A 26,805-nucleotide genomic window follows, 5' to 3' on the forward strand; every position below is an offset into this window, starting at 1 on the left:
GTTGAACAGTATTCGAAGGGTCAGACGGCTTCCCGTGCGGTGGTATTCTAACTACATCCTGGTTGCAGACGCCGGAAGCCCGAAATACCAGAATCCTGACAGGGCAGGTAAGTATACTAATCCTACCCTCCCTTAGGGGTGCCTAACCCTGTCCCCCAGGGGGGTGCCTAAACCTAACCCCCTAGTATTCTTACATCCCTTGTGGAAAAATGGTGCTCAGTGTCATGCCGCTTACAGTCTATACTGGGGACACATGGTGGACTAATGCCAGAAACATTACTAGAAATCTCTGGGCCCTATTGCAAAATTGTGATGGGATTCCCAATGCACCATTATTAAATCATACCCATCATGACATATGCCCCTTCCTAGTCTGAATCAACATAGGGCAAAATGCTTTGCATTAATACAATCTGTCACGTTAGTTTGAAGAATTATACATGCAATCATTATTTGCTCATTATTGTCCACATATTTACATTACATTGACCATAAATTTGATTTGGTGCTGGATCACCAACCTTAGGCACCCCTGCAAGAGTCCCAAGGAACCACCTTTTAAAAAAACAGAGCTATTTAGAGGGGGAATATTAGTGGCATACCAGAACCCAGAATTATCATCTATCTAACATTGTAATTGTCATGTTCCATAGTAGGTGGCTGCTGCCTATGGCAGACATGTGCTCCCAGTGTGTGTGTGTGAGACGCTCTCTAGGTCCAGGACTTACACGGAGGGGCGTGTTCTGCCGCTGTGGCCCCGCCCCCGGGAACAGATCTTATATGTCTCAGTGTGTGCTCCCTCCCCGGCCAGTAATATCAGACAGCCGGAGACGGTGTATGAGAGCCGCGCTGTGGGCTGCGCCTGCTGCCGGGACAGGAATGACTTTCAGACGCCTCAAGAAGCTGCATCTCAAGGAGGACTATGCTTTAACTCCGGAGCAGGCGATATACCGGGAGAGGAACAAAGCGGACCCGTACATGTCCCTGAACACCTACCGGACTGATGACATGTACAAGGCGCTGGTGGTCTCAGGCGGGACCCTTCCCAGAACAAAAAAGGTAAAGAAAGCAAATGACCAATGGCTGAATGCAGGAGCATAATGCGGCACAATAGTGGACATGGGGGCAAGTGCTGAAGGGTTACACGAAGGGGTCAGCACAATCAGTATTGTATACCTCCAGGATCATCCCCCCTGCAGTGTTACTGCACTAATGGGCTTATGGCAGGAACGTGTCTAGATCGCCTCCCCCTGCTCTCATAGCCTAGAAATATATATATATATATATATATATATATATATATATATATATATATATATATATTATAATTAAATGTGCACACGGTAACTAGCAGTTTGTTCCCATTGTTGTGTCTGCACTATGCCCCTGAGCCCTGTCTACCTAGTGGGTGATGTGTACCTGCTCTGTATATATCGCAGTGCATTGCAGATCACTCTGCACCTAGTTATCATACATACACTAGTTTCTGGTCATTCTCTATCAGAAGAAGGTTGGTGTTTGTATCTCCATCTATTGGATGTCTGACATGTACTTATCAAATTGAAACTAGAGGGACAATGTTTCTTATAGATCATGGCTCCTTTGCTAGTTCCTAGAATGTACTGTACTTAAGGTCTATTTTAACCATTATATAGGTTTCTTGACTTATTCCTGTAACATGTTAGACCTCATTCATCACAGTTATGTTTTGTGGTTCTCATGATACTTTTCCCCTCTCCTCTCTTTGCCCTGGGGAGAGTGTGCAGACTATCATTGTTTATCACTTAAGGTGAGATATGAGGGTCAGGATGGCTACTAGCCTGCCAAACATCACAACTACAAGGTCAGCTGTGTGTTTCATAGGATACTCTAAATGACAGCATTTTTTATTTTTTTTTGTTATGGTGTAATTACATGTACAGAGTTGGATTCGGTACTACTTGCTATAAGAAGTGCTTGACATGTAGTTTACTGTACTTAGGGGCATATTGACTAAGCAGTGGATTAACAAACCCTTGATATATTGCTGACCATATTTAAAAGGGCAATAATAGTAAATGCAAAATCAGACTTGTTTTGTATTAAGTATTTTTGTCCTGTGAAAATGAAGTGTTTTGTAAATATGTCCTGGAGTCCTGAGGGGGACTACGCTTGCCATAATAGCTGAACTGGCATGTACAAAGCATAATTTGTTTTTATGGTGTGTTCTCCAAATGGAAGCCTGAGAAATAATACATCTGTAGAGTATGGCTATCTGTTCCTTTTGGAGTGCAACATGGGCCATAGTTGGTGCTTATCAAGTCCTGAAAACTACCTCTAGGACACACATTAGAATCTGCTTGATTACTAACAGTTGTGCATCTAATTGACTTTCCTGTTCTTTCATGTGGATTGCGTTTGGATAAAGATTTATATGCTAAACGTTGTTTAAACTGTTTAGTTAAAGGCTACTGCCATTTTGCTATGCTTTTAACCTGAAAAGGGACTATGGGGTTTTTATACAGGTCACAGACCTCAGATTACTGGGAGGTGAGCATTATTCCTTATAATTAACAAATCATTTTATGACCAAATAAATAAAACATAATGTTTTAGTTACCTTTGTCAAAAATATTTTGGTATTTCCTTTCATTTTGTAACCTTTATTTTATATTGACTGAATATCAATTAATTTTCCATGCTGCTGCTTTCTTGTGATAGCCTGCGGCATAGGGGAGCTGCTGGGGTGGACAGGTGTTAGGCTGGGTACACACCTAAATGACCGGCAATCGTGCTGATGGTCAGGGCAATTTGCCTTCACCCTGGACATCACATGATTGCAGGTACACACTTAAAAGATTTAATGAGCAACGGAATAATCGCTGTACCATCGGTCATTAAAATGTACAGCTTCACATGCGATATCGTGTGATTGGATGTGTTGCACAGCCAATCACTCGATATCGCTTGCGGGAGCGTGCAAATCAGGCATACACACTGCACAATATGCCCGATTTGGCCAAATCGTGCCAATATCGTCCTGTGTGTATGCACCCTTAGGGGTTCTGTGTAATGTTTGGTTAAGGAGTTGTGTTTGTGTAATGTCTTGCTAATGTAAAGTTCATCAGTATGTAATGTTCCAATATAGCCTTTCACAAATGTGAAGTAGATAATTTGTTTTCAACTCTGGCATAGGTGAGATATATGTCCTAAACTAGCCACCATTACTGAAAGATATGTATCAAACTTTTTAAAGAGGACAGGCGGAGAGGTTACCTATAGCCAAGTGGCCTCTACGATCATTTATCTAGTACAGTTTATAAAATGATGGGTAGAATCTGGTTTCTATGGCTAACCTCTCCACCTATCATCTTTAGAAAGTTTGATACATCTTCCCCTAACTAGTCATGCAGTTGTAGATGTGTTGATCTGATTACTCGGGATGGTGATTACACGGGATGGTATACCACTTTCAGAAAGATGACCTGGGGTATACACGGCTTTATAAATCGGTGGGGGCAGTTCAATTCAGTGTGCTGTTTGCTTAGTCAGCAAATGGTTAAGTCGGAGAATGCCAGTTCTCGTCTGGGTGTTTAGTCGCGAGAACCGGCATTCTCCGCCTAAAGAGCTGGCCGCGCGGCTGTCATTGCCGCGCTAAGCAGTAAAACAACCACGCGGCTGGCACTTTAGACTGATTTCTCCTCTCATCCACAGAGTGTGCGAGAGGAAATCATTAAGTCCGACCAAACAGCAAGGTGAAGTGAATAGCCCCGGGAGCTCCCTCCCGGGTCTATTCAGCATTGCGCTGAATTGAATCGCCCCCAGTGAACCCGGGACTTCAACCCAGGTTGTTTGCATTCACACATAGCAAATTCCTGGGTCAATACGCATTCATGTGTAAAAACCCAGATTTTTGCTCTATGGTTATGTTTCAAATGTTGTAGATGCCCCCTGGTGGGTGTCTATACCAATAGGTGCCCAACGGAGCACTTCAATTGTTTCTCCAGGCACCCATCAGTATTAATCATGGCTACAAGCACCAGGTACCACGCAAAGCGGCTAAATCTTCTAAAGAAGTGGTTTGGGCTCCCAAACAAATATTAGAGTCCCCAAAAAAGGGGCTTTGAACACATTACTTTTCATCCAGCAACAATTGAATCTCCCCCTATGATTCCCGAATGTTTAGGAGCCTTCCACGAGAGTAGGAGTACTGATGAGTGCAGATCTCCTAATGATCTATAGATAAACCTTTTTAGGTACTTTTTTTTTTTTCCTTTTTTTTGCTACGTTTTTATTCCACTTTTGTTTTTTAATATTGAACCTAAAGGTGGCCACGTGTGTGTGTGTGTGTGTGTGTGTATATATAGATCTAGTGCATTGCTTCTTGCGTGTGATGCGACAACAATCAATAAAGCAGGGCAGAGAATGATTGATCTCAGTAATTCCCATATTAAGGGGCCTATGTACTAATAATCGTGGCATTGCTGTGATTAACACTCTGTATCGCTGTGAATCTTTTAATTTTGAATGAAAATAATCTGGCCATGTATTTATTTGAACCCGTAGGGCTAACCACTGTCCCTGCCAGTTACTTCCCTGGCATTTTGTAGGGGTCTTTCACATTTGTGAGACTCCCCCCGGGGGAATCTCACACTGTACATGCGCACAATGTCAGTTTCCTACAGGCCGGAGGCTGCAGGAGAGGTATCGGAAGATATTTCCTGTGAGTAATGCCTCCTAGGCTTAAAACTGTTACTACCTGGGCCAAAGTCTGACAAAGGGGTCAGATCGCAGTCCCCATTCATAATAATGGTGACTGTGACCTGCAGTTCTAATTGCCCTTCTGCAAATCTCCTGCATTAGGCTATTAGTAGATAGCAACAACTCATAAAACTATGTAGAAACTGCAGTTTCTGAATAATTTTATGAAGGGGGAAAAAAACTGCTTGGTAAATAGGCCCCTAAAATGCAGTTGGATGGTAGATATTATTGGGGTTAGGTATATCAGCCGCTGGGTGAAATACCGAAGCTCGATCATGAGAGATCCTGACAGGGGCACGTAAGTACACTGACCCTAACCCTCCCTTGGAGGTGCCTACACTGCCTAACCGTAACTCCCCTATCTTTAGTGCTGAGTCTGGATTTTGACGTCAGGATTTAGACAGACTGCTTCCCGGTTGTCGGTATTTCAACTACATCCCCTATTATTGCTGTGTGTTTCTGGATCTGATTAAATTGGATACAGATCTGTCCGCTTGACAATCTGTTGTGCTTGTGCCTTATCATGGAGTATAAAAGTCTAAATGTGCTCTGATGGAATATAATTATTTCAAGCTGGTTCCAGCATTTGGCACCTAGATAAGAAGCTGTCAGTTATGCAAACATTTTGCTGTTTGCTTAACATGAAACTGGAAAATCGAGTTTCTGTGTGAGTGAAGCAGGCTTCTCCAGGGCTCATTTTATTATCAAACTAGGCTCTAATTATTTACTAATTTGCATGATTTGAAGTCAGCTAAATACTAGCACTAGCATACAGACAAACATCTGTCAGTTTAGTTTCCTAAACCAATTCTGTTACACAATTCCCCTTATATCACGTTTGTGTGACTCTCTAACAGAGTAACTAACTGAAGCAATAAGTGTAATAAGGATTAATGACAGAAATTGTATATAAGCTTAAGCTCCTTGCAGGGAGCCCATGTCTTAACTGCCCATAATGAGTGAACCTTATGTTCTATATAACCTCATTGAACTGGCAGATTTTGCATTGTGCTGTCTTTGCAAAAGTTTTTTGTGAGGCTATTTAAATCCTTAAATGTTCCCGCCCAAAAATATATATATATTATTTTTTTATTTTCCCTGAAAGATTTTCGGTGTGGCTTTTAATTACTACAGTATGTATATGTTTTAGTAAGAGGGGTTTAGCCTTTCAGAATGATGATGGAACGCCAATGGAACAAAAACAGGAAAATATTCTTTGTGTGACCAAGCTGCACAATTGGAATATTAGCCAAGCCATCGAATGTGCCTGTGTGGTTACATTCACATGTGAATTTATGGTTTTATAAAGTTTTTCAGCGACTGGGGGAATGAATTATTTTGCATTTTTCACTTTAGTTTTTTCAGAGGTTAAATGCTAAGAAAATTGGCTGTCAATGCACAACGTATTTAAATGTTTATATTTAGTTGATGGTTTCTTTAGCTCCTTATTCTCAAAGCTAACCTGAGTTAACAAGTGCAATTGTCTTTGTGAGATCAACCTGTTACCCTCATAGGCACCTGGTCAAGCATAGCGTGCTAAGCTGTCCTGTGGCTGGTCAAGCATAAACATCTTGGAAAGTGTCTTCTCATGAAATAAGAGATGTAACAGATGAGCACAGTTCACTTCACTTTCTCCAGTTAATAATTGCAAAGTGTATCTTTTTAAAGCGCGTATGTGACCCTGAATAAGTAGCATTGCTTTATCATTGTGGGGTTCTCTGACTGCCGATTCCGATCATAAAGTGATTGGAATCTCTAAATCAGGTTGTTTGGAAACAGAATCAATATTGTATTTTTAGCACATTTAAAATCTGTTTAGCCTACTATAACTCATGGAAACAGCAGGATGTATCGAATGTGGATTATATTTGTTTTTCCTACACATCTGTTATTGGAAGCCGCTACATTCCACTGTGTAAACCAGTCCACACATAGGCACGTCTGACTGCTCTACCCAAGCAATTTTTTCCATCTTGTTGGGCCACATAGAAATGCATGGTTTGTAAGGGGCACTACCACTTTTTTCAGATGATGGCTACCGGCATAGTGGGAAATCATTGGTGCATTTCTGATCAGATGTTGATTGGGTTTGGCAGTCTATGCTGTGTTATTTAGTGACCTAGTACAGTGGCGGCTTCCTTCAAACCTCCAGCTAGTGAAAAAATAAGGAGGTAAACTATGATCGCTACAACATTCATGTAGGTTACTTATATTTGCTTCTACAAGGTGTGTATGCCATTCCTCATGTTTTGTGTTGCTTTAGTTGTGTGTGTGTGTGTATACGTGAGACCCTGAAATTACTAGCATTCTAATAGCCGTCTGATCTGACCTACTGCACGCCATTAGTGGCGAATGATGCGGAGACATTGTGCAGGCTTTGAAGTGTGTAAGCATTTCTGATTATCTGTCCGGCATTCTGATCAGAATAATATATATCACTAGCGTAGACCCTAAAAATTGGATATCCTCAAAATTATTGCATAACTGAGAGAACCATAAAGTTGCTCGGACTGTGCGTGAAGTTCAGGTGTGGACCTAGTAACATTTGTGAGTGGCCGGTTTGTAGTTTCTATAAGCAGCTGTTAGTAATTTGCTTAGCAAAGCAGTTTATTTACTTGTTTCTTAAAGAGTAGAAACATTTAATGGGTATTAACACCCGTTGTACTTATTGTTGTTTTCCTCAACAGTATCCATGCAAGTGGCTGATGTTTACAGGGCTAAAACCAACTTGTGTCATAGAGATGTTTGGGGTTCCATAGCAAAGGTTCAGTAGCTACATTAGTAGTTTGAATCGTTTCTTATGCTTTGACTTGAGACCTCCACACATCTGTGATTTTATTGGATTAATTAGGGCAATTTGGCATTTTGCAGATTGTCCCAAAAGATCAGCATTATATGGGGTTCTCTGACTGCCTATTTCAAACAAAAAGTGATTGGAATCACTAAATCAGGTTGTCCAACATGAATTTCAGCGATCCATAGGGGGCATTGCTAGCCTAACGGTCCCGCTAGGCTGTTTTAATGGGGCGCTGCGCCCTGCCCTATTTCTGAAGGGCAAAAAGCACCCTGCCCTCTGGTGAGGTGCCCCGCTGAAACAGCCTGTGGGTTGCAGTGTCCTGTTGGTGGGGAAAACTGGTGTAGCAGTCACTGCCAGTGAATGGATGCCGGGCACATGTGCCCGGTATCCATTCACACAGAGCAATGCTTGGGGCAGCCAGGCATGTCCGTAAGTGCCGGGCACACCCCAAGAGTAGCGAAAAGGGGACGTGGCTTATAGACGTGCCCCCTTTTCATTGGCCACACCTCCTTTTCAGGCCTGCACCTTCGGCGAGCGCAGATGTGCCTTTTCTCTAGGTCTGGCACCCTGCCCGGCGCCGGAAGTAGAGTGAACACTATATAGTCTATGGAGACTATCAGCCAAGTTACTAATAAAATGATGAGCCTTTCAAGATTGGCAGATCTGCGATTTGCAGAAAATTATCTGCAAATCACTGTAAACTGTAAACTATCAGTAATCTATGGGTGCAGATTGGTGGATTGTGGAATCTTTAAATCTGGGGAAAACAATCAGAATCTGAAATTTATTTTTGTTTTTTTTAAGATTGCTTATGTATTGGCCCCTTAAAATGTAATTTAAAAGTACTAAGGTTACATTTTTCTTTTCCTTTTTAGTAAAAGTAAATTATAACCTGTTTAAATTATTATACAAAAATGTTTTTGCAGCAGGCTGCCTGTGTGTACTTCAAACAGCTGGACATTTTAGATTTAGGGACCTATGTATCAAGCTTCTTTATTTATTTTTTTTATATATAAAATGATGTAGAAACTGCAGTTTCTGCATAATTTTATGAATTGTTGCTATGTACTGAAAACGCAGTGCAGGAGATTTTAAAGAAATCTCCGGCAAAGTGCTAATTAGCACTGCAGATAGCAGTCCCCATTATTATCAATGGTAACTACGGTCTGACCCCTATGTACCAGATTGGCTCCATTAGTTTGCCATATACAGATGGTGTAAACTGCTAAGTCAATGGAGACTCACAAACAGAGATCTTCCAGTGTCCTCTCCTGCAGCCTCTGGCTGTCGGCGGAAGCGGACACTGTGTGCATGCGCAGTGTCGGCTTCCAGGGGAGGTCTTTGACAAATGTGAAAGACTTTTTACAATATGCAGGGGATATAACTCTCAGGAACAGCGGACACTACAACCGCTATTTCTCTGAGTTTCTTTGTACATAGCGGGGATATTTTCATTAAAAATGACAATATCCCCTGCGATATGAATCCTTAATAATTGCAAAAGTTCTGCGATTATTAGTACATAAAACCCCTTAGTCACTTGTTTAATCAAATGGACAAATCGGCCAGGTTGGCCTCTCATTACCATAAGCTTTGCGCCATGAACACTTAATAAATATGTTGCGGTTGGTCTATAAGCTGTAGATGCCAAACAGGTGTCTGGTCTCCACATGTTTACCATTATACTGCATAAACAAAGCTTTTGGAAATGGTTACCCTGAGGTATTTACTTTCTACACTTAATTAGCCAATTATAGTTTTATGCAATGTTTTATTCACACAGAAGAGTTATTTTATTAATGCTATATTGGTAGTAAAAGTCAAGTTATATGATTTAAAGTACTTTGGGGTGAATGGCGCATCTGTAGACTGTCTCTTTGAACACATTTGGCACCACACTTATTCGTCAACCAAACACAGCACCTAATCAGCTAATTGTCTGTTCCTCTGTCACCGTCTATTTGCTGATACTTTTTGTTCATTCAATTTGTGCTAATTGTTCTGTTTTTGTGAGTGGCATTATGCATTAAACACAATGCCATGTCTCCATTTTTACCATATTATTTCCTGAGCTTATTCCCCTCCCCCACCCACCTAATTCCAATACATTCAAATTCTGCTTTATTAGCCGGTTTACTTTGGGGAACAGATGGTTCATGAAGTTGGGAACAATAAGATTGTCCTGTTGATAGTAGACTGGAGTTGGGAGATGTTTCAAGACACTATAAACATGTGCACACTTTGACTGTATAGTTTTACAGCTCTGGAAAGTGTATTTACTTTGAAGGGCATATTTTTTTTTTTAAATTTTCTCTAACAATCAATAATCATAATATATACAGTATCCTGCTCACCATATGGTAGCAATGTATGATATGTTGCTTTGTAGAATGTAGTTTTCATGGTTTTATTATCTTTTTAGTTCCTTATTTATCTATGAATAAATTGCTGCATGAGGATATATTAAACCTGATGCTGTGCACCTGTCACCTACATACAGATAAGGCAGCTGTCCACCTAGGAAGTCACTAGGAGCTAATCATGGCTAAGTGGTCCAGGCCACTAAATTGCTGCCTTAGTGGGTATACTTACAATTATTAAAGCTGCATACATGTATTTAAGCTGTGTCGTTTGACTGACTTGTTATATGAAAATGCTGCATATTATCAGGCTATGCCCTCCATGTAAGTATTCCTTTCTCAGGACCTGTGGTGACACTTTGTTACACTAGTTTTGGAGAGCTGAACTGGTTTAGCAGTGTAATAAGTACCTGTAGACATTTGCAAGATGGCCTGGAGATTTGGATTAGTAGCTGGCTGTCTCACATTCTTCAACTATTTCATCAGGAGTAAAAATAAATAATATGCATAAATACAAATATTTTACCTACCTGCAATCACTCATTCGTCATACTCCAGCTCTCGTTAATCCCTTGGTAAGGGGAAAGTCCTGTATACCCAAGCACCTATGTTAAGTGTAGAGGAAAGGAGTGTTTAATACAATTGAATAGTCCCTACAATAAGTATATTAAGAACGTTAGACTGCGGTTTATGATCAACAGAAGGCAGTAATATAAATTTGCTAACACCTAACATTCAGGCAGTATTACAAATTGTAGTGGTTGGTGACTAGAAGAGTTTGTCATTGACTTATATTCTTCCATAAACATCAGTGGTATAAAACAATTAAATCCATTTTTGTGCATATTAATTAAGCCTAATTGATTAAATGTATTTGTCCAACAAAATTAGTGTATCTAAATTAACCTACAACCATAGTGAAGCTAGAAAAGGGTTTAGACACTAATTTTATCATGTTTTCTACATTTGACACATTGGGTCAAATTTAATTCAGTGCGATGTTGAATAGTCGCAGGAGGAAGCTCCCACAGCTATTCAATTCAACGCGCTGTTTGCCTTGAAGGGAATGGGTTAAGTCTCAGAATGCCAGTTCCTAGCGACTTAACCTGGGTGTTTAAGTGTGGTAACCGCCATGGTCTGACTAAAGTGACGGATGTGTGGCTGTTAGCGCCGTGCTAAGCCGACAAACAGCAGCGCGCCTGGCACTTTTGTCGGATTTCTCCTCGCAACCCCAGGGGAGTGTGAGAAGAAATCCTTTAGCTGCCCAAACAGCGCGGTGTATTGAATAGCTGTGGGAGCTCCCTCCCGCGGCTATTCAACATCGCACTGATTTCGGCCCATTATACAGTACTGTCTACAATACAGGATAGAAATTGACCATGTAGTGAAACATACAAATTTGCAAAATAACAGAATTCTGTCTTTGCTTTAGGTTGTATGCTTTAACTAGCAACAATAAAACAAAACACTTCCTTATTAACGTCAAACAAACATATAAATACAAAACAAGTGTGCTTAAATACATGCAGTGTCTTCCCTTTTTTTGTGTGCGAAATATGAACAATAATTTGGTGCCTGTAGTAAAAGCAGAAGTAGTCTCTGAATCATCAAGAGCGAGCTGGTGTTTGGTACAGTTCATATTATCTGGTTCACATCAGTTTATTGGCTTACTTAGTGGGTTCCTCAAAATTCTGCAACAATCGTTCTTTTGCTATAATGTTCTGTCTCTTTAGCACTTTAATACATTTTTTACATTCTTGTCTGTGTGAAGCTTTGGCCAGTGACACTCTCACGTTTTCCCATCTACGCCTACTTTAAAGGTTGAAGGTTCCTGCTTAACTGTAATAGAGACTTGGAACAGGCCCCTTTCCCCCCTCAGCATCTGACGCTTGTTTCGAGCTGTGAACCACAAGTAACACAATGGTAGAAATTGTCTTTGGTAATGAATTGCAAGTTATTAAAATATATGCTGGCCAATATGAAAGAGACTTCTGTGAGCAGAGGCTGGGGAAATAATGGTTTTCCCTCATAAGCTTGTATGAAGGGCATGTGTTGAAGTATAGCGAAAGATGGCACAAACGCAAGATTCCTGCTTACGTTGAGCATTTAAAATGCAAGTTTCTGGGTCATTTACGTATGAAGCCTTTCCATTATTGAATATTAAACATTGACACAAATAACTGAATATGAATGATTGTCTTGTGCTTGATCTGTAAATGACAGTTTAGTTTTCCTTACTTCCTAGCATGACAGATTTATTTATTTTTGTTGTCCATTTATGCTGTGATTTTGAGCGTCATCATGGAGTCAGTGACGTGCGGTGAGGTCAATGGCTGGGGAGGCACACATGGAGATGGGTCTGAGTGCTGAGAGCCTGTCTCATCCCCTACTTAATGTAACTCTCCCCTCACTACATTAAGCTTAAGTGTCCATTTATTCTCTTACCTGCATCACTGTCTTCTCCTGCTGCTGACTGAACTCTGATCTCTAAACATTGCAGTTTACTTCCTGATCACATGATTACTGTGATCACTTCCTGGTCACTGTGTTCTCTTGCTGCTGCTGACTGAGCTGCGATCTCTAAACAGTGCAGTGTCCATTAATGCTCAAGCCATGCCTCCCCATATTCAGAGGCACGCCTCTTATCTCTCTTCCTGTGCAGCTTACTGCCAGTGGTGTAGCCTAGTTTTCACCTCTGCAAGCAGTGTTTGACTATACAGAAGCGAGGCTGAGCTGGTGCCTCATCTCTTGTCTCCCTGCAGTCCCAGGGAGCTTCACAAAGCTTGTGAGTATTTACTGTAAAAATGATTACAGTAAACAAAGATGTTTAAAAGTTCTAAATATCATCTTTGGAGTATTGTAATCATTTATATTTCAAATCTCGGGAGTATGACAGGGGAGGCTCTGCCTAAACTGACTACACATCCCTGCTGGGAGTACTTTAGCACCCAACTTTGTTGCTTTTTCTGTTACTAACAATACTAGTTCTACATTTCTCTAAAAGTCTGCCTTGCAGTGCTTGTAACCGAATCACGTTCCAATACAGATTACCATAAGCAGAGTTCCAGCCAATGGCTATTTTTCGTTCGGTGGAAAGTAATCTCCTGACGACCTTATAGTCTCCGTATGATTCTTCAGTGTTAATTTGCTCTTTTAATTAACCATATGACTGGAGACTTACGATTAGAAAATGTGTTTATTGTGGTTAATCCCTGATTAACCTACTGAATTAGTTATTGTCTGGGTGCTTCATTTAAGATTAACGACTAATTTCAGAATTCTACTCAATGTGGTTTTTATTTTTTTTAAGTGACAGATGATTTGTTACCATATTTAGTGTGATTGGCTGAACGTACTTACCGGCTGCTTGAATGTGCTGTAAGCCTGTCACAGCTGGTTTGCTTTGCCCTTTTTTATAGATCATAAACATTTTAGATGAAATCAATAGAAATGTAACGTAAGTAATTGCCACATCTAAAGGACCAAGTTTACACATCTGTATTAAGCGGTTGTTATTTACCTATTTAGTTATTTGCAGTGATAATTTCCATGGTATCTGATGCATTTTTGCATATTTTTTATAACCTTTGTACGCAGGGATAGATGAACAGTGTGACTGGTGTTACTACTGTGAGCTATTACTGAGTGCAAAGGGAGCCCATGTTGGCCTTTAGCTAATCTGTATCAGCTTGATGAAGCCATGGTGGAACAATATGACACTGAGGGATCATTCTCTAAGATTTCATGCAGTTAAATCCCCTCTATTAGCATTATTAGATTTGACTGAGAAAGCACTTTGTGCTAACTATTAGGGATAAGATGTGACTTGCTTGTACAGGCTGTTTCCTAAATTAATTACTGTAGAGTCAGCCAGTTTGTTTGATGCTGCAGCACAATAACTGTGTGCAATTAGATTATTGACAGTTTACATTTTTATGACATTTTGTTTTTTGCCTTCAGGGTACTCCTATGGGCTGGAAGAATGTGAGCCAGACATCCGAGCATCACAGGTAAGTGTGCCACATCTTCTTTTCCTGCCTCATATCACAGTTCTGTATATGTAACCTGTAAATGATCATGCACAAAACATGTTACGCTAGAATGTCATCATACAACCATGTTGCAGTACTGTTGTGCCTTAATTGCATTATATCCATTTTTTTATGTCTTTGTCCACATGGTTTGAACAATTACTAAAGGGTTCTATATAATTGATGTTGGAGTTAAGTACAACATTTGGCACCTGGTTACCATGTGCTTCCTAGTTGGCCTCTGCTGTTTCTGGGGGTTTGTTATGTGGTCTCTATCATGCAATCGATGATGAGCTAGTTGTGATTTGTAGATGAGCGTTTCTTTCTAGTGTAGATATTAGATTCTCTGTCTATGCAGTTTACCGCTACATGCAGGGGAAAGTGCAGGATGTTGACTGGGAGAGATCTACTTTACTTGACACCGACAAACATATTCATGAGCTATAGCAATGGATAGAATTGTACTACATCGCAGTGATGTGTGGTCAGGTGAGGCAGAGCCTTTCTTGTCATATTTGGGTATACACAGTTTTTACTATAAAAATTAGAAGAGAAATTTTACAAAAATATTATAAATATCTTTGTATTCTAATCCGTTTTATACTCAAAACTCTGGATTAAAAAGTGTATGGCAGGTGAGGCACTGCCTCCCCTGTCTACCTTTTCCACACAACTCTGATCAAACGTTCCAACTTTCCAGCACTATATCCTGCTGCACCTTGTATAATGCCCACATGAACCCTCAAGTTCCTATATGTATGTGTAAGTCTGGCTCTGATGCTAGCCAGTGCCTCCCAGGCCATTTACCTCACCGCACATTACTGACTACATGCTATGTATACCAGCTGCCCTGGGAAATGTATAGGTTACACTCCCCTGCAAATGAAGGGCTGGTGCTTTAGCATCTTTTGCTGTAGTTGTGTTTGTGACTTTATGCTAATGCTAGTATCAGCCCTTCTCCTGGTGTGCGTCTGACTGTGCAGGAGCGAGAGCTTGAGTATCTGTAGATGCTATAAAACTTATTGGTGCATCTTTAGATGCAACAATCAGTTGCACCAGCCCCATGCTAGGTGCGGGTTCTCTGTCAGAGTAGGGTCTTCAATCTGAGTGATTAAGTGGTCTGAGTTTGTAACCAGTTCAGCGGCACTCCATGACCATGCCCCTAAGATGGGTCATCTTTGTGTGTCTGAATATCTACCGCCCAGGAATGCCCAGCACATTTCCAATAAATGACAAGCACCTAAAGATGGGTCATTTTTGTATATCTCAAATGCAATTGCATACTCCTTAGAAATAAATCGCTCAACTCCATGGACACTGGCATTGTGTGCAAATCAGAATTGGGCCCAAAAGCTTTTCTTCCTATTTTAATCATTGGAGCGATTCAATTCAGCGGGAGTTGAATAACGTCGGGAAGTTGGTATTGGATCTATTCAACTCAATGCTCTGTTTAGAATACTTACAAGCTAAGGGGCGAATTCAATTAGAAGCGAAAAAGCTGCGATCAGCGGAAAGCGTTTGCCGATGCAATGTTTTCACCACATTCCCACATATCGACCTATTCAATTCCAGGACGTTTTCGCATGTGCGAAAACACCATAGGCGAAAGAATTTCACCACCCAAAGGCAGGAGAAAAGATGTGCAAAATCCTTTTGTCTAAAAATGTGGGGACTTGGTTCAGAACCCTTTGGATACCCGCTAATAATGACAAATTGGGCAAAAAAAATAAATCTGAACTCCATAAAGTCATTTTTTGGGTGAAGATGTAAAAAGCGTTTGAAAATGGGTACGAAGCACTGGGATTGGTATTTTGGGGTGCTATATGGATGGGACAGGCGTCTTTAGGATTGCAGGTGGCTGCAGCAGGTGTATTTTAAAGTTTTTAATAATACGTTATACAGACAAAAAAATAAACTAATACTCATTTAAATTTACCCCCAATTTAATTACAGCAAAAATGAGTCCCAAAAGAAATGGCTTTTTATCATTTTACCACACTCATGTAGATATGCTAATAACAGCCCTTTTGAACCAATTTAAGAACTCAAAATACTTTTATTAGGGCTATTAATAAACTTCTATATTGATTTCCTGGGTCAGTTAGGTTTTTTATGGGGTGCAGAGTGATTTCCCCAAAATTACCTGTCCTTTTCACTAGTTTCGCCATTCACTGCCTTCATACATCTGTGTTTTCGCCTGTTTTGCAATTGAATAGGGAAAAAAACGTGCATTGTAAAAGTACGCGATAACTTCGCCTACACACACAGACGAATGAGGTGAAAAGATTGCAGCAGCGAATGTATTTCGCTAGCCGCGACTTTTTGCCTCTAATTGAATCTGCTCTAAATCAGAGAATGCCGGTTCCCGCGTCTTAACCTGGATGAGAACCGGCTTTCACCGACTAAAGTGCTGTCTGCGAGGCGGCTAGTGCCGTGCTAAGCCAGAATACAGCCTCGCGGCCGCACCTTAGTCTGATCTCTCCTCGGGAGGATGCAGGAAGGAAATCATTTAGTCGCCCTAACCGTGCTCTGAATTGAATCGCCCCCTTTATGCCTATTCTTGCAGGGATCCCAGGCTCCCTGTGCTTGGTCACGGCGTATCTATTGTCTATGGGTGACTAAATATATACCCTTGACATGTTGGAAGACGTTATACATAGTGGTTATTGCAAATTTAATCTAATGTTGGTAATCCAGCAATTTTGCTTGTGGTTTTGCCAAAATTGTAAGATGGCATCTGCCATTAATGGTGACTTCTAACACAACATATGTGCAAATTTGGGCTTGTAAAGAGACCTCCGAATAAAGGACTATTGAATCATTGGTGGGTGTTTTGTAGCTTTGTAAATGAGGTTTAAAAAGAACAATGACTTGTATTGTGCAACACACACTGCATATGCTTTGTCTTGGGCAGTGACAGCCTGCTGTGAAGACGTAGGAGGGAACAGGGACACTAAGAAGAAAATAAACTTCTTTTTTCTCTCTCTCTCCAGAAAAATAGTCACTTTAGAAAAAGAAGATTCTGAAACTTTTGGATTTGAGATTCAGGTGAGTAAAGAACAGCTGACCTTATACAGTACCTGTAATGTTACAAGCAGATTGTAATCGCTGTTCTATTGACTTAGAAATAGGCTAATAAGAATATGAATGGTATAGGTGGTTAATAAATAATAGCCGCTTATTCTGTTCCCCTACATGGGACTTACATTGTCTGTTCAGTAAACAGAAGCATCTGTAGAGGGCTCATCCAGTTCATCCCCTGTCAGGGTTGCCAGGTAGGTATGAAGTGATTGCACATCATTCTTTCCATGCTTATCTGCCTGTATCATAGCTTGGTTTCCTTTGATGCTAAATCAAATTAGACCAATGCCCTATGAAAAGGTGTTGGACTGTACTTGGAATCTATTTAAAGTGACATTAAGGGCGGAATTCAATTGATTTCTGCCCCCATCGCGCCCGGCGGAGCTATTCAATTCTTGCTCCTGTCGGGCACGATCAGCTGACAGAGCTACATTTCAGCTCGCAGCCCCAGGGGGATGAGAGCTGAAATGTGCGAAAAGTACCATGTTTGGGCGCCCAAACATCACTTTTCGCGATCGCGCCCAGCGCTTTGGTCGGGTTTAGCTGCTTTACGCGGCTAAACCCGACCACTTTGGGTGCGATCAGCGGGAAGATTTAGAACAATTGCACAGCTGCCCGCGAACTCCTGTCACTTTAGACGGGAGATGCGGGCCGCGAAAACAATTGAATTCCGCCCTAATATGTAGTCAGCTAATCTACCAAATATGTTCTCACCTGGATACTTACATTTCTGGTTCATGGGAATGTTCTATGACTGAATGGCACTGTTATAGTGCAACAAATACTTTATTTCAATACTTTTGTATTGATGTATTTTTGTCATAAAGCTTTAATACAGTGTTTATTATTATTATAGTGTTACCTTGCAATACAGTGTTTCTGGATTGGTTTTAAGATGTTTGTGTTGATTTACCAAGGATAGAACACTTGTATCTGCCCATTGACTTGCGCTGATCCAGTTTTCAGGTGCAGCACCATATGGCAGACCAATCTGTTCTCTCTGAGAAAACAACACATGTAGAATTGGTGACTTCGCTCCAAAATGTATTTGCAAGTAGTTTTACTTGGACATTAAGTGTAATCTACATTCTGTGGCACTGAGTCAATATGTGCAATAGTTTGCCTTGCTAATGGCACTTTGGACCTCATTCAGGAAGTGTATAATTAAAAGCAGCTTCTATCCAGGTGCCTCACCTCACGTCTCTTTCTACAGACATATGGACTGCACCATAAAGACAAGAATACTGTGGAAATGTTCACATTTGTCTGCCGGGTACATGAAGGAAGTCCGGCCATGTTGTGTGGCTTGAAAGTCGGTAAGTCTGTTTTTGTCACGTGTCTCTGTACAATCATTAACTGTGCGGGTTTCACTTTAACATTAAAAAAAATATAGAATATGTATTTTTATCTGGGATTTCCGCATGTTATCTTTCTGCTGTCATCTGTAAGAAATGAGTGTATTTACTTGAAAATAGAACTTCCTGACACCTTCCTGTTAGTGAGATCTTGATAATGAGAAAAAGCTGCAAACCAATGAATGAATTTAATGTGAATACTAAAATCTATAATACAATTACCTTCATTGGGTGGGGAGGAGGTCTCCAGTTGAGTCACTGGTTATTTCAGAATTGGTCTCTGTACTTTGGTTTCTGTGTAATGTTACCAGCAGTCATAGCAAAGCGTTTTCTACTTCAGGGTCCATAGGGTATCCACAGGATACCTTGGGGTATAGGTGATGACGTCAGTCTTCAGGCACCACAGAGTTAAAGTTTTCAGCCTCCCAGGATGCATCTGGGTCCCTCTCCTATACCCCGCCCCCGGGCCAAGGCATCTCAGTTTCGTCGGTGCCTAGTCGGAGGCACTGTGCAGAGGGGGGCTATGAAGAGCCCCTGAAGTTTATTTTAAAGGCAGCGCTGGCTGCACATCTGGGAGTACAGCATGGACAGTCAGTACTGACGTCCATGCCGTCTCCCCTACACCCCGCCGGTACCAGAACGCCGGTACTGATCCGGGGATGCTGGTAGACATCTGGGGTCACGGCTAGCGGTGTCCCCAGATGTTTTGGACCATGGCCGGATCCAAGGGGATGCTGGTAAGCAGCGGGGTCCCGCTGTGGGTCCCTGCTGGTCACATGGTCCTGAGTCCCCAGGCAGGGGGCTCCCTGGGGACTGGCTGCAGCGTGGAGCCAGGCGACCAACCTGCGCTTCCACTACCCCCTGGGACAGCGGGCCGCTGCTGAGCGGCATGCGCTGCGGCGTCCCAGGGGTTAAATGCATGCCAGGGGAGCGCGCTTTCCCTGTCTCACAGCCGGCGCCTCCCCTGCTGCACACAGCCTCTCTGCTCTGCCTGATTGGCCACAGTGTGTCAGCTGTCCTCCCCAGGCCGGCCTCCTTCATCTTCTGCTCCTCGGTGGCCATCTTTAAAGCATGGTGAACACTGCTGGAAGCCTGTGAGCGGTGGCATTGCGGTCTGGGTCCCCCAGCATACCTCTCCTCTGTTTGTCACAGGTCAGTGTATGCAGCGCTGAGTCCTACCAGCCTGAGGGTCTGAGTAGTTGAGAATCAGCGCTAATAGTGCAGGGATTTGTTTCTTCTGCATTGTATGTGACTGAACTGCTAGCCTGCTGTCTGTACTTTCACTTTCTACTGTCAGCTTTATTACTGTCCCTGATCTTGCTCTGCTCAAAGCCCTTGCGGTGCGCGGTGTGCAGGGTGTTATTCACACTATACCAATACGTATAGGTGTGAGTGTCACATACTTACCATCATGTCTGAGACTGATTTTCCTCTCCAGCTCATGTGTACTAAATGTAAGGTACCAATAGCGGAGGGAGAGGGTAACGCGGAGGGGTTATGCCCCCAGTGCCTGGCACTGTCACGGCCGATTATGGTCACGGTCCCGGTACAGGAACCTCCCTGGGCTTGTTTCGCTAAGGGGCTTACAACCCTTGTGGGCCAGCTAGCTCCGCCACCTGCGTTGACCCAGACGGGTTTGTCCCAGCAGTCAGTGGTGTCGTCACCCATGCGGGAGTTCCCGAGACAATTGATGGTACCCCACAGTCTCCCTGTCCCTTCCCAGGTTTCTCCGGAGCCTGCGTGGGTTAATACTCTTAACTACATCGGTTCAGCATCTGTCCGATGTTTTACAGTGGGAGTCTGTGTTGCGGCCTCATAACGGCCGGTGGCGTCTTTATCTGCTCCTTATGGGGATGACGATGAGACGTCAGATCATGGGGAGATTCTGGATCTATCTGACCAAGAACCTCTCCGTACCAAAGAGCCGGACGCTAAGTCCAAGGTGTATATCCCTGGTCTTATTCGAGCGGTCCGCTCGGCTTTAGTTATTGAGGATATTGATCCTTTGGTGGCCACATTCATATATGCCTTTTTAAGGATATTAAGGGTGAGGCTACGGTGTTCCCTCTTTCTGATCAATTAGTGGATCATTTAGAGGAGGCGTGGAAAAATCCAGGTAAACGGTTCAGCCCCAGAGACGCTTAGCCGTGGCTTATCTGTTTGCGGTCAATTATTTTTCTAAGCGGGAATCCCCTACGCAAGTGGATTCACATGTCACACGCCTAGTCAAAAGTGCCACATTGCCTATGCCTTCGATGTCATCCTTGAAGGATGTCACTGACCGCAAGGTGGAGATCTGCCTCAAAGCCGTTTATTCCCTTGCAGGAAAGCATCCAGACCGGCTCTGGCCGTGTGTTGGGTAGCCAGAGCTATGGAGCGCTGGGCGGATAATTTGGAGGCGTCTTTGGACTCTGACTGTTCGGCTGAACAGACCGAGTTGGTGGGCAATCTCCGAGACTCGGCCACTTACATTAATGAAGCGGCCTTAGATATTTGTATGCTCACCTCTAGGATCTCCTCTGCAGCCGTGGCTGCTCGTCGCACCTTATGGTTGCGTTCTTGGAAAGCGGACGCGGATTCCAAAAAGGGATTAGAAGGTCTGGACAGGTACTATTTGGTCCAGATCTGGACAAAATTGTAGTTACGTTGGCAGCAGCAAAATCTGCATGTCTTCTGTCTGCTACGATTCTTTCTAGTGCTGGTTGGTCGTCCTTTTGGCCTCACAGGGCCCAAGGTAGGCCTAAAGTACAGTCCTGTCCACGGCAGGCTGGGGCCAAGAAATTGTCCAAGCCCAAGAATCAGGTCTGGAGTACCAGATGTCCGGCTCCTAGGTCAGATAACAAACCTGCGGCCTGACGGTCCAGGCCTCCTTTTGGGGGACCCCAAAGTGGGGGGCGCCTGCTTCAGTTCGCCCGGTGCTGGTCGCAGTGCATGTTCCAATTTCCCAGAGGGGCCTGGGTTTCTATTCCATTCTATTTTTGGTGCAGAAACCCAATGGGTCTTACCGTTCAATACTAAACCTAAAGGCCCTCAGCAAGTCCTTGAGGGTGCCTCTGTTTCGGATGGAGACCCTGCGGTCCATTATTCTGGGGACTACATGGTGTCATTGGACATCCAGGACGCTTACCTGCATGTCCCTATTTTTTTGCGCCATCAGCAGTTCCTCAGATTGGCAATCTGCAACGAACATTTCCAGTTCCGGGCACTGCCTTTTGGCCTGGTGACTGCTCCACGGGTATTCACCAAGGTCATGGCGGCTCTCCTGCGGACGCAGGGAGTCCGACTGTTGCCTTATCTGGACGACCTCCTGTTGATAGCGGGGTCTCCAGAGTTTCTTTTACACCATCTGGATCTGACGATTGCGGTACTGCAACGTCACGGCTGGTTGACAAACTGGCAGAGGTCCACTCTCACCCCGTCTCAGAGGATCCTGCACCTCGGGGCCTTATTGGACTCCAGGCAGCAGTGGATCTTTGTGACGGAGGAAAAGATCCTTGCTTTGTAGTTGAGGGTGCGCAGTTGTCTGCAGTGTCGTCGAGTGTCGACACACTTGGCAAAGAGATTATTGGGCTCAATGGTGTCGGTATTCGACATGGTGGAGTACGCCCAATTTCACTCCAAACCTCTGCTGCTATTGATCCAATGGATTGCCTCAGTGTCTCAAGTCCCAGACGATGGGGCTCACTCCGGATGTTCGCCTGTCTCTAACCTGGTGTTTGCAGACGCCCGTTCTGGGTGGCGAACTGGGTCCTGTTAACAACGGACGCCAGTCTCCGGTGCTGGGGAGCTGTCACGGGTCCACACTTGTTTCAGGGCAGGTGGACTCGGGCGGTAGCGGAGCTTCCAATAAACATTCTGGAGCTCCATGCGGTGTCAAGAGCTCTCCAGCGGGCACAGCCGGTTCTCCAGGGTCACCCTGTGCAGGTCCCGTCAGACAACGCCACCACGGTGGCCTATTTAAACCAGCAAGGAGGAACCGGGAGAGTGGTCTTTATACCAGGACGTCTTTCGGAGTCTGGTGGACAAGTGGGGTCTTCCAGAGATAGACCTCATGGCGTCCCGGCACAACAACAAGTTGCCGGTGTACGGGTCTCGAACATGAGACGAAAAGGCGTCTCTGGTGTATGCCCTGTCCGTCTAGTAGATGTTCCAGTTTGCCTACCTTTTCCCTCCGTTTTCCCTTCTTCCGCGGGTATTACGGAAATTCAAATCAAGAAGGAGGTACGCTACTGTTGATAGCTTCCGAGTGGCCCAGACGGCACTGGTTCTCCGACCTCCAGAGTCTGTCAGTAGACGTTCCTCTGAGGTTACCATTACGACCGAATCTGCTGTCATAGGGTCCTTGTCTTCACCCGGACCTGACTCGGTGTGGCTGTTGAAACGGTCATGCTAAGGTCCAGAGGGTTTTTCTAGCTCCGTGGTGCAAACCATACTAAGAGCTTGTAAACCTTCCTCGGCAAGAATCTACCATCGTGTGTGGCATACTTTCTTCCGGTGATGTAGACCTAGAGATTATTCCCTTAGGGAGTTCCGCCTGTCTAGGTGTTGGCTTTCTTACAGGCTGGACTGGATCATGGGCTTCGCCTGGCTTCTCTGAAAGTGCAGGTGTCTGCCCTGTCAGTCTGGTTTCATCGTAGGATTGCTGCGCTCTCTGATGTGCACACCTTTATGCGAGGTGTTCTTCGCATTCAGCCACCTTTTGTTCCACCGGTGGCGCCTTGGAATTGGGCTGTGGTCCTGAGAGTTCTCTAGGGACCGCAGTTTGAACCACTGGACTCAGTGGACTTTAAATGGCTTACAGCTGAAACCATATTCCTTCTGGCCATTGCCTCGGCCAGACGGATGTCGGATTTAGGGGTTCTCTCTTGTAGACCCCCTTTTCTGAATTTTCATAGGAATAGGGCGGTGCTTCGCACTCGTCCGGGATTCCTTCCCGAAGTGGTATCCAGTTTTCACATCAATGAAGAAATTGTTGTGCCGGCTTTCAATTCACCTGGACTTTCAGTGGGTGACGCCACTTGGGATGTTGTGCGGGCATTGAGAATTTATGTTGATCGCACTTCTTCTTTTAGGAAGTCGGACGCCTTGTTTGTCCTCTATGGCTTCCGTAAAAAGGGTTGGCCTGCTTCAAAGTAGACTTTGGCAGGCTGGATTCGTATGGCAATTTCAGAAGCTTATCTTCATGAAGGTCTTCCAGTTCCCTCCTTGGTGAGGGCTCATTCCACTAGGTCTGTGGGTCCTTCGTTTGCAGCTAGACGTGGTGCCTCTGCAGTTCAGATCTGCAAGGCTGCTACGTAGTCTTCTGTCAATACCTTTGTGAGGTATTACGCTTTTGACATCTTTGCCTCTCAGGATGCTTCCTTCGGGCGGCGGATTCTCCTCTCAGCACAGGAGCGTCCCCACCCTTAAAGGATACTGCTTTGGGACATCCCCAAGGTATCCTGTGGATACCCTATGGACCCTGAAGTAGAAAATATGAGATATGGTAAGAACTTACCCTTGTTATCTCTATTTCTACGAAGTCCATAGAGTTCCACAGGACTCCCGCCCTGTCGCACCTGTACTGCAGATGGGCTTTATTCTGGTCACCGTTTTTTCCGTCTCCCTATGGTGAGAATGTGATTCTTGTGAGTGTCCAGATTTTTTTCTTCTCTCTCTTTCTTCTCCTCCTCCGGCCTATGGCTTGTGACGTAACTGAGATGCCTTGGCCCGGGGGCGGGGTATAGGAGAGGGACCCAGATGCATCCTGGGAGGCTGAAAACTTTAACTCTGTGGTGCCTGAAGACTGACGTCATCACCTATACCCCAAGGTATCCTGTGGAACCCTATGGACTTCGTAGAAATAGAGATAACAAGGGTAAGTTCTTACCATATCTCATATTTTTGTTTTTTATTTCATGCAAATTGAGATGAATTTTGAAGAGTTAATATTTTTTGTTTACTAAAATCCCGTTCTTTGTGAGCAATCCAATAGATTATTTATGAACTTCATGATTTAAAAATGAGGTTTATAGCGAGAGAAATGTTCATCTGGGAAACATTGTGAGTGATGAGTAATCAACTATATGAAACATACGGTCAATATTGGGGAAAAAGAGTGGTGGCCGTTTACCATCTCAATATGGGATGTAGTAAGGATCCTGGTGGTGACCATCCTGGCGGTCTCAATACCAGCAGCAGACTCTCGACTGGCAAAATCCAACTATGAGGGTTAGGTTGCGGGAGGGGTGGGTAAGGGTCAGAATAGTCACCAAAATTCAGCTGCCGCTAGTGTGACCATCAGGATGTTCACTACCGGGATATCATACCCAACCCTCCAAACAGTGGTTTTATGCCCATATGTGCAGCTTTTTATGAAATTTGCTTATGTAATCTGAATAGAAGACTGAGAGGCATTCAGCTAATTACACTGTAACTTAATGCCATTTCCTCTTGGAATAGGCATTTTGAGATATGAAAACCGCTTCCATTTTCTAGTGCTCTTGGACTCTTAGGGCACTTTAGGACTTTCTTCAGCTGTCTTTTCCAAAGAGATGGTGGCAGATACTTGTTAAGGAGAGGCATTGTTGGTTAACAAAATGGGTTTTCTCAAATCTCCCATTGCCTGGCTGATGTGGTATTTATAATTTTTTTTGCTGATATGAGATGGGCAGAGGGAGAGTCAAAATGACAGACCAAGCGGAAACTACGTAGTTAGTTACAGCAAGTCAAAGTAGCCCTTGGTATTTACCGTGGTGCCTATGTAATAAGCAACTATTTATTTATTTTCTTTTAATTGAGGAAATTCCTTTTTCCTAAGTGGTGTCCGATGCTTTGCAGGATTTCAGGACTGTAGGCCTAATCCAGAGATGTGTGCAGTGCTGATCTTTATGCAGCTTAGTGACATTTTGCTACTGCCATAAGCTAAAAGTACAGAAATCCCTTAGTGTGCATATGCGAACCCAAGTGTCCTATGCCTATCGCAATTGCGTACGGTATTGCAGTGTGTGTGATCCCTGGGAGTATCTGGTTGCAGATTGGGAGGTGACAAGTGATTGCAAAAAGGGGCCGATTCATGGGCATGTTATGGGAGTGTCTGGGAACGCTGCTGCATCTACATCACAAATCCACAGCTTCAGAGGCCATGTCTAGTTGGATTTGAGGAGAGTAGCCAGATTAGACCCCAGGCTACTCTAATGCTGGCCATACACTAGCACAATTTCGGGCCGATTGCCTGATTTTTGACGCGTCGTACGATTAGTATTGTGGAAATCGTGTAGTATTTAGAATGTATTATTATTATATTTATTGCGCCACAAGTGTTCCGCAGAGCCTTAAACAGTACATAAACAAATACGTTAACCAGTGACTTACAAGACAGGATATGGAGCATGGATAATATACATTGCTACATTAGCGACCATAACATCCAGATAAGCAACAGAGCAAAGCGAGAAGGAGAAGGAGAAGCAGAGAGGGTAGAGGGCCCTGCTCGTAAGCGCTTATACGCTCCAATGCGCGTTCCCTCCGCTTCTAAAACGTATTGTCTAATCAGATGTGCAGCCCATATTATCTATCGTAATCCTATGCAGATCATGTGTTCTTTCAATGGGCACGATTCTATTCAACGCGATGTAAATAGCGCTGGGAGATGGCTCCCGGAGCTATTCAATTCATTGCGATGTTAGGTTGGGGAAGGCTCGTTCTCGCGCCTTAATCAGGGTGTTTAGGCGCGATAACGTGTATTCCCCGACCTAACTTCCCGGCGCGAGGCTGTTTTCCAGGCTCGAAGGGCAGAAAACAGCCTCGCGCCGGGATTTTTGTTGGATTTCTTTTCTCATCCCCGGAGGGATGAGAGAAGAAATCATTAGTCGGGCTTGGCAGCGCGGTGTATTGAATAGCTCCGGGAGCTCACTCCCGGAGCTATTTACATCGCGTTGAATAGAATCGTGCCAATTGACCTTCCCTCCTAAACTGCAGATAAGTATCCCCACCAGCAGCAGCTGTGCACCCCAGGCAGCCCGCTCCTACATATGGCAGCACCCTGATCTTACAGTCCCCAGCTCAGGATGCAGCTACTCAGAGTCTGCCTGTCTCACTGCATTTGGTGTACGTACGCTGTAGGCGCAGCTCCTTTCTGTGTGTACACACTGGGGAGGGTTCGGTGGGGTGTACAGCAGCATTGCCAACCCTGGTAGTAATATCCTGTACGGAGAGATGGTCAGTTTTTCAGCAGGCACACGATCGATGGTATCGTGAGATCGTATGTACATCATTTGTCCAAAGCACCAAATTGAGCTGCCAGGGAGATCAAGGGAAATCATAAGCTGAATCGCATCGTGCTAGTGTATGGCTAGCATTAATGTCATTGTTTATTTTCGTGTCACTAATGCCACAATCCGTCACTTTTAGCCATACAAGCTTGATAACAGAACAATAATGTGCAATCTGCCACAGAGCCA

At 43.7% G+C, this 26,805-nt stretch overlaps 1 protein-coding gene across 1 annotated transcript in view; it reads left to right on the top strand.

The window, feature by feature from the left end:
- The first annotated feature begins 800 nt into the window (after window positions 1-800).
- TAMALIN (trafficking regulator and scaffold protein tamalin) overlaps window positions 801-26,805 on the top strand; it is a 34,131-nt gene continuing 8,126 nt past the window's right edge. The window contains exons 1-4 of the mRNA XM_088446167.1: window positions 801-1,059; window positions 13,858-13,907; window positions 16,922-16,976; window positions 18,223-18,325. Coding sequence (XP_088302293.1) covers window positions 838-1,059; window positions 13,858-13,907; window positions 16,922-16,976; window positions 18,223-18,325 — 430 coding nt within the window. The 5' untranslated portion in view covers window positions 801-837. The remainder of the gene's footprint in view (window positions 1,060-13,857; window positions 13,908-16,921; window positions 16,977-18,222; window positions 18,326-26,805) is intronic.

This window comes from Taudactylus pleione, unplaced genomic scaffold (assembly GCF_031769625.1).
Source record: "Taudactylus pleione unplaced genomic scaffold, aTauple2 ptg000005l, whole genome shotgun sequence".
NCBI lineage: Eukaryota > Metazoa > Chordata > Amphibia > Anura > Myobatrachidae > Taudactylus > Taudactylus pleione.